Consider the following 13,387-nt stretch of genomic DNA (forward strand, 5'->3'; position numbering starts at 1 on the left):
AGTATTTTGGCAATATATTTTTGTCAATACGATTATTTGAATAATTTTGAGTATTAAATATTATAATTTATTTAAAACAAAGATTCTTTTTGGTAAAACTAGGAGCATGTTTGGTATTGTACTGTTTTAATCTGATTATTTGAGTATATTAGAGTATGAAAATAAAACGGTAGCATTGATTTAATTTAAATATTTGTATTTCTAACAAAATATTTTACTTTTAAAAAGATATTTTATTAATTATTAAGTGTTTTTAAATAAAGATGTTGTTATAACGAGACTTACAGGCGCTCCTGCTGCTCCTCTCTTGCCTGGAGCTCCAGCTTTACCCTACAAACAAACACAAACACAAACACACATGAAAGAGTTCAGCTAAAGCTCGCTGATCTTCTCTGAACCGTCTTGAGCTCGAAACGTTCTGCGCTTTAAATCTACATGATATGTGGCGATCTGAGATGAGCCGTTTTTCCGCATGAAAACACCCAGAGTGAAGATTTTGTCCGATTCTTCTAACATCTAGGGACATTTTTAGAGTGTTTTATAGTTTCTTACGATGAATCCAGGAGCTCCATTCATCCCTGGCGATCCCTTTTCACCCTGCAAAACAAAAGCAGTTGAGCTTTCAAGCATGTGTGATGTGTGTCTGTTCATCACAGTCATGAAACAGCTTTGTAATGTAGATGGTTTTTGGTTTTGTAGTGGTGTGAAAGACACCGTGAAAGAGCATTTTTTTTCTCCTGTTTCCTCTACTTTCTACTGCAACAGGAAGTTGGTACTTGACACATAGACATAAATTCCCACACTGGCTCATCTCAGTGCTTTTGTCTTGCTTCTAGTCAAAGATATTTAGTACTGTTTCTAGGGTCAAAACAAAACACAAAGTGTATTAACTAAATTAAGTGTATTAAGTGCTTAAAACTAGTAAAATTATCTTCTAAGTGTCTTGACTACTTTGATTTAAGAATTATTAGACATTTTAACAAACAACACAAGTGCAGAACAAAAGATTTTAACTTTTACATGTCTGTATGATTCTTTATGTGTGTATATGTTACCTTTACGCCCTCAGGGCCGGGTTCTCCTGGAGGGCCATCAGGTCCCCTGGGGCCCTAAAAGACAAAAACACAGCAGGTGAACAGGGTAAACAAATAACTAATAGACATCAGGATACGTTCCAGTTGATGTGTATTAAAAGTCTTCACTAATGTGCAATTGATGCATTATGTCATTGAAAACTTGCATAAAATTCCAAAAGATAAAAATGAACATTGCATGAAATCAGATTCAAAATTCTTGTTTAATTTTGTTGACAAGTTAAACATTTCTGTGGAAGGGATTTTGGAGATCTCTTTTCATCACTCCATAAATCTGAAAAAATATATATTTTCACCATATTTTTAGTAATAAACTGTTGTCAAAACTTAGGTGAACGATGTTTGAACAAACCCTTCGGTAAAAACCTTCAGAACATGAAGAGGAAAAAACTGCTAAGTTTGGTGTATGTACGTGCTGCTGAAGTGGAGAAAAAACTTTTAAAGATATTAATTGCAATTGACATTTACAGACGCAAATGAATTACGTGCAATAAAAACTCAACTGAATGATATTTTAACAAACCCTTCAGTAAAAACCATTAGAGCACAGAGAACAATAAAACTGATAAGTTTTATGTATGAAAGTTCTGCTCAAGCGGAGAAAAAACTTTTAAGATATTAATTGTAATTGACATTTACAGACGCAAATTAATTGCATGCAATAAAAACTCAGTTAAATGATATTTGAAAAAACCCTTCAGTAAAAACCTTCAGAGCATGAAGAGGAATAAAACTGATAAATTTGGTGTATGTACGTGCTGCTGAAGTGGAGAAAAAACTTTTAAAAGGTATTAATTGCAATTGACATTTACAGATGCAAATGAATTATATGCAATAAAAACTCAACTGAATCATATTTTAACAAACCCTACAGTAAAAATTCTTAGAGCACAGAGGGCAATAACACTGATAAGTTTTATGCATGAAAGTTCAGCTGAAGTGGAGAAAAAAACTTTTTAAGATATTAATTGTAATTGACATTTACAGACGCAAATGAATTACGTGCAATAAAAACTCAACTGAATCATATTTTAACAAACCCTTCAGTAAAAACCATTAGAGCACAGAGAACAATAACACTGATAAGTTTTATGTATGAAAGTTCTGCTGAAGTGGAGAATTTTTTTTTACATTTATTTTAATTAAAATGTACAGGCGAAAAATGGATAACATTCTCTATTTTGTATTTTGTAACTCTAATGTGTATTTTGGATATTTTCTTTCCACTAGTCTAAAAGAAGATTCTATTTCCACCAAAACCTATGAATTTCAGCAGAAAAGAGTGAAAAGAGAAAATCAAGAAAAAACACGTTTTAGGAATAAAATATTGTATAAATGAGGGCGAATGATATATGAACAAACCCCCCCAGTAAAAACCTTAAGAACGTAGATGGAAATAAAACTGCCAAGTCTGGTGTATATAAGTGTTGCTGAAGTGGAGAAAAAATAAACCAAAGCAAGAATGGACAACGTGTAATAAAATAAACCTGAAAGCGTATTTTGGATGTTTTCTTTCTTCTACTTTGAAACAACATGTAATGAAAGCCAAACAGCCTCCGATCTATGAGATTTATTACATCAAGTTCATTCTTATAAACAGTCCAGCTGGTTGATCAATGAGCCAACAAAGCAGAGACGTCTCACGCCAGACCAAACACATCGGGAACCAAAGACAAGCCAAACCAAACTAAAGAAGAGAGGCTCTGTTACAGAAAATAGTGCACAGCTTCACTATCTGTTGTCTTTATACAGTAAGCATCGTCACCACTCTGGAGTACACTATATAGACCTCTCAAGCTCACGAGAAACGCTAATAGATCAGAGTTAAGATGTTAGTAATATGCGATACGTTGTTATTGTTAACTTAAACTAATACTATTAAAAATGATTTCCCTTAATTGACAGTAAAATAAAGAAAAAAACTAAATGCAAAATATGAATTAAATGATCAACGTATGTCATCAAAATGTACTCATTTTTGAAAATGACTAAATATAATAGAAAACTTAAGTGTATTATTTAAATTAACATCAAAATTTCCAGCAACATGAGAAAAAAACCTTTTAAACGTATATTGGAAACTAATTAAAATAAGTTGAAGAACCAATATTACTAAAATTAAACAAAACTAAATAGAAATATAGATATATATATATATATATATATATATATATATATATATATATATATATATATATATATATATATATATATATATGTTTTTTTAAAGCACAAAGCAACATTACTCAAACTTAAACCGAAGTTCAATTTAAAACAAAAATAAATACAAATTTAATTTTAAGTGATACATCAGCAGTTTAGCTGAAGTTCTAGTAACATTGCTTTGCGCCTTTTCCTGTAAAGAGATATTAATAAAAATGACTAAAGCACAAATCTAAAATGACTAAAACCAATATGCAAATGAAAGCTAATTATAAATATTAATAACAAAAACTGATAATAACGATTAAAGTGCGTGACAAAACTACAAGGACTTACGCTAAAATTAAAATTAAAATGTAATGTTCAACACAATAGTGTGTAAAAAAAAAAGTCATTAAACAATTGATTTCAATCTATAATTTTCAGCACTGAATTAATTATATAAGTGATATAAAATAAGCAGTATTAAACGGCACTATAATGTATTGAAAGCGGCCGCTCTTGTGACTGTCTACTAGAAGCACAGAGCCGGAGAGTCTCGACTGTTGACTTTGGGTTCATGGACGGAGACTCTCGACGCTCTGCTCAGAATGTGTAAGCGATCTGTCTGTCATGTTTTCACAAGAGGGTTTAAAGTCGCCCGTTCTCACCATCATTAAAATCAGATCTGCACTGTTTTATATAAACAGAACGGAGGGAAACGTTCTCCTAATTGCAGAGTTTGGCCTGAACCTCAAACCTCTTTTCATCAGCTTCTGTGGCCCCTGACAGACTTCATCCTGTGTCATTAGGACTCACGTCAAACACGCTCTTCCTCTTTGTCATTTATTACGTTAGTCAAGCTTTCCTGCAAGTAATTGAGTTTTCCCTAAACATTTACCCTCACGGTGACCTGTTATTAATTAAACCAGCCGTTTCGGCTACTGTACCTTTAAGACTGTTACGTTGTCTCATTACGTACATCAAACGCTTCAAATGTGCCAGAAAAAGTTATTCTCAACAATAAAAAAAGAAGACAAAAAGATACCCGGCAAAAGATTGGAAAATAATCCAGAAACCACTATGTGTATTATGATCAGTAATCCTGTAGAAACGCGGTTATTATCATGAATTAATATTTTAACAATTCTCTGTTAGTTTAGGTATTAAAATAACTAAATAAACTGAAAGAAAAAAAGGTATAGATAAACTATATATATAAATATAAATATAAATAAATAAATATATATATATATATATATATATATATATATATATATATATATATAAAATAATTTCAACAAAAATTTAAATACCAAAAATATGCAAATAAAATCTAATTCAAAATATCAAGCGTATGTTAGTATATAAATGCTAATTAAATCATTTAATATAAATGTCAGGTGCACATTGGTTTGGACCACTAGAGGTCCCTGTGGTTTATCTAGAAACATAATTCACTCGGTCAGAGAAAAACTGAATGCGTCTGTAGGGTCTTTTTTTTTTGCACCGTGCCATTATTTTCACCACAAAGAAACAAGAAAATGTTTTTAAATGTCTTAATTAACAAATCCATTTGAATTTCATTATAGCCGTCTTGTAACTCTAGAGAAACCCATTATGTTTTGGTAGCAGTCACACAAACGGTTTCCACCAATCAGTCTCTCTACTCTAGAGTCCAGCTTGCTTCACATCATTCGTTTCCTTCGCTAGTCGTCTTACCCTTCGTCCTTTCGGCCCCGAAGCGCCCGCTGCTCCTCTGGGCCCTTGTGGACCCTTGAGAAAAAGAGACAAAGTCAACTTTCAGTAAAAATGTGCATCTCGAACCGCCGAGGATCACGAGTAGACTTACGGGTGGACCTTGAGGGCCGAAATCCCCAGAACCTCCCGGGAGACCCGGATACCCCTTAAACAGACAAAGAGACACAAAATTAACATCACAAACCCAACTAGCGAACAGATTCAGACTGAACTAGCTCGGTTTTATGCAAGAATCTGTTCTAAAGGATTTTCACGTTTTCATACAAGAAACCGCGAGACGTGATTATGAAGAAATCAAAGACTTAAGATTGATTTGGTTCAAAAGAAAAGCATAAACACGCTTTATTTTATAATAACATTAAAAGTCTTGGCTTCTCAAGTACACGACGAGCAGGAAGATCCTTTATTTGAAGGCGATACATTTTAATATACGTTAATAACGTGAAACAAGCTCTTACTGTTGAACCTTTCTCTCCGGGAGGACCCAAAGGACCAGGAGGACCTCGATCGCCCTGAAAAATAATCACGTTTTCAGATCTATTGCTGTCCATTGTCAAGTTTGAGAAAGATATTTTCTAGCAGCTGTGGATAATGTTTCTTGCGTGCTTCAAAATACCGGCTCTGTCTTTGGTCTTACCTTTTCTCCAGGTTGTCCGATAACTCCGGTCATTCCAATCAGTCCCACCGGACCCTGAACAACACAGAGAACAAGAGCTGGTTAAAAACAAACACACGCACACACACACTCACACACACACACACACACACACACACACACACACGCACACACACGCACACACTCCGGCATTCCTTGTGTCAGATTTTGGAAAGCGTTTAGACAGAACTGAAGAATTGCTATACAAGAGTAGAAGGATGTGTGTGTGTGTGTCTGTGTGTGTCTGTGTGTGTGTGTGTGTGTGTGTCTGTGTGTGTGTGTGTGTGTGTCTCTGTGTGTGTGTGTGTGTGTGTGTGTGTGTGTGTGTGTGTGTGTGTGTGTGTGTGTGTGTGTGTGTGTGTGTCTGTGTGTGTGTGTGTGTGTCTCTGTGTGTGTGTGTGTGTGTGTGTGTCTCTGTGTGTGTGTGTGTGTGTGTGTGTGTGTGTGTGTGTGTGTGTGTGTGTGTGTCTGTGTGTGTGTGTGTGTGTGTGTGTCTGTGTGTCTGTGTGTGTGTGTGTGTGTGTCTCTGTGTGTGTCTGTGTGTGTGTGTGTGTGTGTGTGTCTGTATCTGTGTGTGTGTGTGTGTGTGTGTGTGTGTGTGTGTGTGTGTGTGTGTGTGTGTGTGTGTGTGTGTGTGTGTGTGTGTGTGTGTGTGTGTGTGTGTGTGTCTCTCTGTGTGTGTGTGTGTGTGTGCGTGTGTGTGTGTGTGTGTGTGTGTGTGTGTGTGTGTGTGTGTGTGTGTGTGTGTGTGTGTGTGTGTGTGTGTGTGTGTGTGTGTGTGTGTGTGTGTGTGTGTGTGTGTGTGTGTGTGTGTGTGTGTGTGTGTGTGTGTGTGTGTGTGTGTGTGTGTGTGTGTGTCTGTATCTGTGTGTGTGTGTGTATCTGTGTGTGTGTCTGTGTGTGTGTGAGTGTGTGTCTCTCTGTGTGTGTGTGTCTGTGTGTGTCTCTATGTCTGTGTGTGTCTGTGTGTGTGTGTGTGTGTGTGTGTGTGTGTGTGTGTGTGTGTCTGTATGTGTGTGTGTGTGTGTGTGTGTGTGTGTGTCTCTATGTCTGTGTGTGTCTGTGTCAGTGTGTGTGTGTGTGTGTGTCTGTGTGTGTGTGTGTGTGTGTCTCTCTGTGTGTGTGTGTCTGTGTGTGTCTCTATGTCTGTGTGTGTCTGTGCCAGTGTGTGTGTGTGTGTGTGAACATTTAAATATAGCATAACACAATACAACTTTTTTTAAAGTAATTAGATATTCATCAAGGCTGCATTAACTTGATCAACATTGACAGTAAAGTCATTAATAATGCTACAAAAGATTTTAGTTTCAAATAAACGGCGTTCTTTTAAACTTTCCATAGAAATATTGTGCAGCGTGACCGTATTCAATAATCAACTCTCAACGTTTCTCAAGTTTCGCACATTGAAGAACGATGCTGAAAACTCCCAGTGGCGCTAATTACAAATGAACAGAAATGCATATAAAAAATAGAATATAACATGAAGACAGTTCTCGTTCTCGGCTGAAGCGTCTGTTTAAGATCTTCACACACTGACTATAATGATCTGTAATGATTCCACAGCGGGACATTTACTAACACACTGAACCGCTCGCATCCATCTCGTCGTTAACAAATGGATGAATTATGACAGCGAGGATTAAATAAAGCTCTGTTTCCAGTGCCGCGCTAAACACAATGAACTCAATGTGCAGTTACACTCATAAATCATCACAGGCGGAGAACGCCACACTCCCGTTCAGGATTTTCCATGGCTTGCATGTAAACCGGTACAGTACATGTACGTTTCTGGGACGATTCCCAGCATGCACCGTCAGCCCTGGGGAAGTTTCCGAAGCGCTCAGCGTCCATCTGACAGTTCATTTGTCACTGAACAATCATTACGTCAGGTATCTTTGGCTATAACTCAAGCACCCACAAACTTTTCCATGTCAACGTTTCACGCGTTTTCAATTTCAGAAACAAAGAACAAGGTTTGGAGGCGGAGTGTTAACAAATGAATCAAAATACATTAATAATATACACCGCAGCTTAAACGTTTGAGGTACTTTTACTGTCTCTTCTGCATTTATTTGACTAAAAATACAGTAAAAATTGTGAAATATTTTTACAATTTAAAACAACTATTTTGTATTCGAATATATTGTAAAATATGCTTGATTTCTGTGATGAAAAGCTGTATTTTCAAAAAATAAAGCTGCTGAAAAGAGCTTTTTCTGCTTCATATTTGGTTGGATTTTTTTGTTAGACAGAAAGTTAAAAAAAACAATTATTTCTTTAATATTTCTTTGAATCTTTAGTAACATTATAAATGTCTTTACTGTCATTTTTGATCAATTTATTGAATCCTTGCTGAGCATTAATAAAAAAAAAAATTATAAATTAAATAAATAAAATTAAATATATATATATATATATAAGTAGTTGAAGTATCAATGTGTCCTATGGTGTGACAGAAAATTTTAATTTAATTTTTAACTTGCAATCTTACAAATTTCCTTATGCAACGATGTCAAAATCGGCCTTCAAAAACAAATTTCTCCCGAAACTCCAAGATTAAATGATCTGAGCTGCTCTCCACATTCATCTTTACATTTCCATACCTCCGAGACATATTAAACGGACAGATTACATAAGAACGAACCACAAGGGGATTCTGGAGAACCGAGAAATAAAATAATGAGCTTTCTGAAAGCAGGCCAGACGTCACGCAGATGTTCTTCGGGAGAGACGCTGGGTGCACGCTGGGATCGAGCAGGCTTTCCATATTTTCCTGGAAGAGCCGAGCGACAGCCAGCAGTACGCAGTCACTACATCAAACCCTGTCAACCAGAAGGATATTCTGCAGCTAAAAACAGACACGACAAAAGCCGTGTGAAATAATCTACATCATCCGGCAGCTACTTTTCAATTACGACCGAAAGGAAAGTCCTCAGAGAAAATGAACGATTTAATCTTTATATCAATCCTAAAGCTAACTGAAATCCATGCTCCACTGCCGTCTGCTGGACGAGGATGAAGCTACAAGAAAAGAAAGCAACTCCGGCCCGTATCGCACTTAAAAACAGGCAACAATTATATCACAAATATAAAAAAAAACTAAAAATAAATTGCAGTGCATTGTACTTACATATATTTTATTAAATATTTACATTTGCTATAAAATTAAAACCACGTGTCAAATTAAATGATGTGCCAAATTTGAAGTTGATATTATAAAAATATTGATTCGTGTGAGATTTTTTAGGCGCTATAACAAAAACAGCCACCAGGTGCTACTCAAACTCCACTGATTTTTTTGCATATTTCTGTAATAAATTTACAGTACGATTTCCACGGTAACGCAATGCCCGGAAGTGAGTGTTTATGCTCCGAAATGACTAATTTAAGATGATTACTAAAATGTGTAACGGAGGAAAAAGGCCAAGAAACGTCAATTTTTAGCGGAAAAATTCTGACTTGGTGTAAAGGATTTAAAGGGGTTGAGAACGTTAGCAACTAATCTGCACACACTCTTGTCTTGATCTTGTCCTGTTCGTTTGGATTCACTAAAGACCTTGTGTTCTCCAGATTGCTGTTCTTGAAGTTTGGGCCCCTGCGCAGATTTTCTGCGGCTGATCTCTAATGCGTCACACATGTGAGCTCGTACACTATAGACGAACACAAACCGAAATGCAAATATTATGACTGAGCTCATCAGAGAAATACGGCGCACATGTTTTCTGTGTCGTATCTAAAAGCCCACGGACACAAACGCAGTCTCGTCTTCCCATCGGAACACGGAGCGAAACCGCGGGATAAACGTTTTTCCGATCGCTGTGGGTGTCCTCAGTCTCTCTGAAGAAGTTCAAGAGAGAGAGGATTCTCATGAAATGCATTAAAAAAAGGCTCTTTTTAAAGCTCTGTTTTCTCACACAGCATTAGATCCTCGCAATATGTCTCTGGTTTTACAAGAGCGTAAATAAACACGCAACGGGAAAACAAACACGTTTGCTCAATGAAACTTCACAACTGTGAAGCGGAAAACTGCCAGTAATTCAACAAAAAAAACATTGTAACTAAGAGTTCAATCAACTTAACTTTATTCTTTTTTTTTTCAAAAACATGGATGGGTGGATTATTGGATAGACATACAGGTGAATAGACAGATAAACAGATGGATAGATAGAGACAGACAGACAGAGAGAGAGAGAGAGAGAGAGAGAGAGAGAGAGAGAGAGAGAGAGAGAGAGAGAGAGAGAGAGAGAGAGAGAGAGAGAGAGAGAGAGAGAGAGAGAGAGAGAGAGAGAGAGAGAGAGAGAGAGAGAGAGAGAGAGAGAGAGAGAGAGAGAGAGAGAGAGAGAGAGAGAGACAGAGAGAGAGAGAGAGAGAGAGAGAGAGAGAGAGAGAGAGAGAGAGAGAGAGAGAGAGAGAGAGAGAGAGAGAGAGAGAGAGAGAGAGAGAGAGAGAGAGAGAGAGAGAGAGAGAGAGAGAGAGAGAGAGAGAGAGAGAGAGAGAGAGAGAGAGAGAGAGAGAGAGAGAGAGAGAGAGAGAGAGAGAGAGAGAGAGAGAGAGAGAGAGAGAGAGAGAGAGAGAGAGAGAGAGAGAGAGAGAGAGAGAGAGAGAGAGAGAGAGAGAGAGAGAGAGAGAGAGAGAGAGAGAGAGACAGAGAGAGAGAGAGAGAGAGAGAGAGAGAGAGAGAGAGAGAGAGAGAGAGAGAGAGAGAGAGAGAGAGAGAGAGAGAGAGAGAGAGAGAGAGAGAGAGAGAGAGAGAGAGAGAGAGAGAGAGAGAGAGAGAGAGAGAGAGAGAGAGAGAGAGAGAGAGAGAGAGAGAGAGAGAGAGAGAGAGAGAGAGAGAGAGAGAGAGAGAGAGAGAGAGAGAGAGAGAGAGAGAGAGAGAGAGAGAGAGAGAGAGAGAGAGAGAGAGAGAGAGAGAGAGAGAGAGAGAGAGAGAGAGAGAGAGAGAGAGAGAGAGAGAGAGAGAGAGAGAGAGAGAGAGAGAGAGAGAGAGAGAGAGAGAGAGAGAGAGAGAGAGAGAGAGAGAGAGAGAGAGAGAGAGAGAGAGAGAGAGAGAGAGAGAGAGAGAGAGAGAGAGAGAGAGAGAGAGAGAGAGAGAGAGAGAGAGAGAGAGAGAGAGAGAGAGAGAGAGAGAGAGAGAGAGAGAGAGAGAGAGAGAGAGAGAGAGAGAGAGAGAGAGAGAGAGAGAGAGAGAGAGAGAGAGAGAGAGAGAGAGAGAGAGAGAGAGAGAGAGAGAGAGAGAGAGAGAGAGAGAGAGAGAGAGAGAGAGAGAGAGAGAGAGAGAGAGAGAGAGAGAGAGAGAGAGAGAGAGAGAGAGAGAGAGAGAGAGAGAGAGAGAGAGAGAGAGAGAGAGAGAGAGAGAGAGAGAGAGAGAGAGAGAGAGAGAGAGAGAGAGAGAGAGAGAGAGAGAGAGAGAGAGAGAGAGAGAGAGAGAGAGAGAGAGAGAGAGAGAGAGAGAGAGAGAGAGAGAGAGAGAGAGAGAGAGAGAGAGAGAGAGAGACAGAGAGAGAGAGAGAGAGAGAGAGAGAGAGAGAGAGAGAGAGAGAGAGAGAGAGAGAGAGAGAGAGAGAGAGAGAGAGAGAGAGAGAGAGAGAGAGAGAGAGAGAGAGAGAGAGAGAGAGAGAGAGAGAGAGAGAGAGAGAGAGAGAGAGAGAGAGAGACAGAGAGAGAGAGAGAGAGAGAGAGAGAGAGAGAGAGAGAGAGAGAGAGAGAGAGAGAGAGAGACAGAGAGAGAGAGACAGACAGATAGATAGATAGATAGATAGATAGATAGATAGATAGATAGATAGATATTTGTACTTACAGGGGGGCCGTGTTTTCCAGGATTGCCTGGGTCACCAATTTCTCCCTGGGAACAAAAAAAAAACATAAATAAATAAACATTAAAATCAGATCAGCAAAATGAAACACTTACATCATCATGAATCGATGACTAACTCTTATATGAATTTATAATCTGTGATAAATCTCACATTTGTATGGATGGTTGAGGTACTGGCCAATCAGAAAGGGATGTGAACAATCACACAGAAAATGCTGACTATGTGACTGTTGTTGGGTTTTTGCTGGTGAGAAGACTTACCTTTAATCCTTCAGGTCCTGGTTCACCAATGAAACCCTTTCGACCTATCCGTCCCTGTCGTGGATGAACACACACACACACACACACACACACACACACACACACACACACACACACACAGGTGTAATTGTTAATGCTTCTGCCTGTATACACTCACAACTAACAAACACGACTCTTGAAAAAGAAAGACCCTTACAGTGGGACCAGGCTTTCCAGGTGGACCCGGAGGGCCTTCGTCTCCCTGGAGAAACACACAAGGAAGCGGTTTAGTAAGCTTTCATGAACAGATCCCACAGAACATCGCCCATAGACAAGATAACATGCCTTCTCTGTACTCATCACACCACAAGCTCGAAAAGAAACGAGGCGATGAAAGAAGAGCAAAAAAAAAAACCCCCAGCTCTATTCTACAGCAGAGATTTCATTCACTTTATATCACTGCTCACACTCTGATGGACAGACAGAGTCAGACAGACAGACAAACAGCCAGAGAGATGGATAGACAGACAGACAGACTGATGGATAGATGGATAAACAGACAGACAGATGGATAGATAGACAGACAGATAGAGAGACTGACAGACAGACAGACATATAGAAAAACAGACAGATAGATAGACAGAGACAGACAGACGGATGGATAGACAGACGGATAGACTGATGGATAGATGGATAAACAGACAGACAGATGGATAGATAGACAGACAGATAGAGAGACTGACAGACAGACGGATAGACAGACAAGTGGATACACAGATAAATAGACAGACAGACAGACGGAAAGAGAGACAGATAGATAGATATACAGACAGATAGATAGACAGACTGACAGACAGACAGCCAGAGAGATGGATAGACAGACAGACAGACTGATGGATAGATGGATAAACAGACAGACGGCTAGACAGACAGAGAGACAGACTGATGGATAGACAGATAAACAGACAGACGGCTAGACAGACAGAGAGACAGACTGATGGATAGACAGATAAACAGACAGACGGCTAGACAGACAGAGAGACAGACTGATGGATAGACAGATAAACAGACAGACGGCTAGACAGACAGAGAGACAGACAGATGGATGAAGAAATGGATAAACGGACAGACAGAAGGATAGACAGACAGATAGATAGATAGACAGACGACAGACATACAGAAAGATGGACAGATAGATAGACAGACAAGCAGACAGAAAAACAAACTGATATATAGACAATCAGACAGACATATAGAAAAACAGACAGAGAGACTGACAAACAGATGGACAGATGGACAGAAAGACAGACAGACGGATATACAGACAGAAAGACAGATGGATAGACGGATAAACAGACAGACAGAGAGACAGACAGATGGATGAATAAATGGATAGACAGACAGACACAAGGATAGATAAATAGACAGACAGATAGATAGACTGACAGCAGACAGAAAAACAAACGGATATAAAGACAAACAGACAGAAAGACAGACAGACAGAGACAGACAAACGGCTGGATAGACAGACAGATAGATCTGCCTGGTGTGTGAGATTGGAGATTAAATTGTTACCTCTGTTCCTTTTGGCCCTGGTGGTCCCTGGGGGCCCCGGGCTCCTTGAATACCCTAAACACACACAAAAACAGATTCTGTGCATTGAGGAAAACTGGGAAA

The 13,387-nt window shown here is 38.6% G+C and overlaps 1 protein-coding gene across 1 annotated transcript in view; it reads right to left on the reverse strand.

Annotated features, from left to right (window-relative positions):
* Positions 1–13,387, reverse strand: part of LOC122332717 (collagen alpha-1(XXIV) chain) — a 78,107-nt gene that overhangs the window by 21,752 nt on the left and 42,968 nt on the right. Inside the window, exons 21-31 of the mRNA XM_043230089.1 lie at positions 13,286–13,339; positions 11,928–11,972; positions 11,732–11,785; positions 11,453–11,497; positions 5,635–5,688; positions 5,456–5,509; positions 5,089–5,142; positions 4,959–5,012; positions 1,056–1,109; positions 553–597; positions 286–330 (exon numbers count right to left, since the gene is read on the reverse strand). Of these exons, the coding sequence (XP_043086024.1) occupies positions 286–330; positions 553–597; positions 1,056–1,109; positions 4,959–5,012; positions 5,089–5,142; positions 5,456–5,509; positions 5,635–5,688; positions 11,453–11,497; positions 11,732–11,785; positions 11,928–11,972; positions 13,286–13,339 (558 nt within the window). The remainder of the gene's footprint in view (positions 1–285; positions 331–552; positions 598–1,055; positions 1,110–4,958; positions 5,013–5,088; positions 5,143–5,455; positions 5,510–5,634; positions 5,689–11,452; positions 11,498–11,731; positions 11,786–11,927; positions 11,973–13,285; positions 13,340–13,387) is intronic.

Source organism: Puntigrus tetrazona, unplaced genomic scaffold (assembly GCF_018831695.1).
Source record: "Puntigrus tetrazona isolate hp1 unplaced genomic scaffold, ASM1883169v1 S000000148, whole genome shotgun sequence".
Classification (NCBI taxonomy): domain Eukaryota; kingdom Metazoa; phylum Chordata; class Actinopteri; order Cypriniformes; family Cyprinidae; genus Puntigrus; species Puntigrus tetrazona.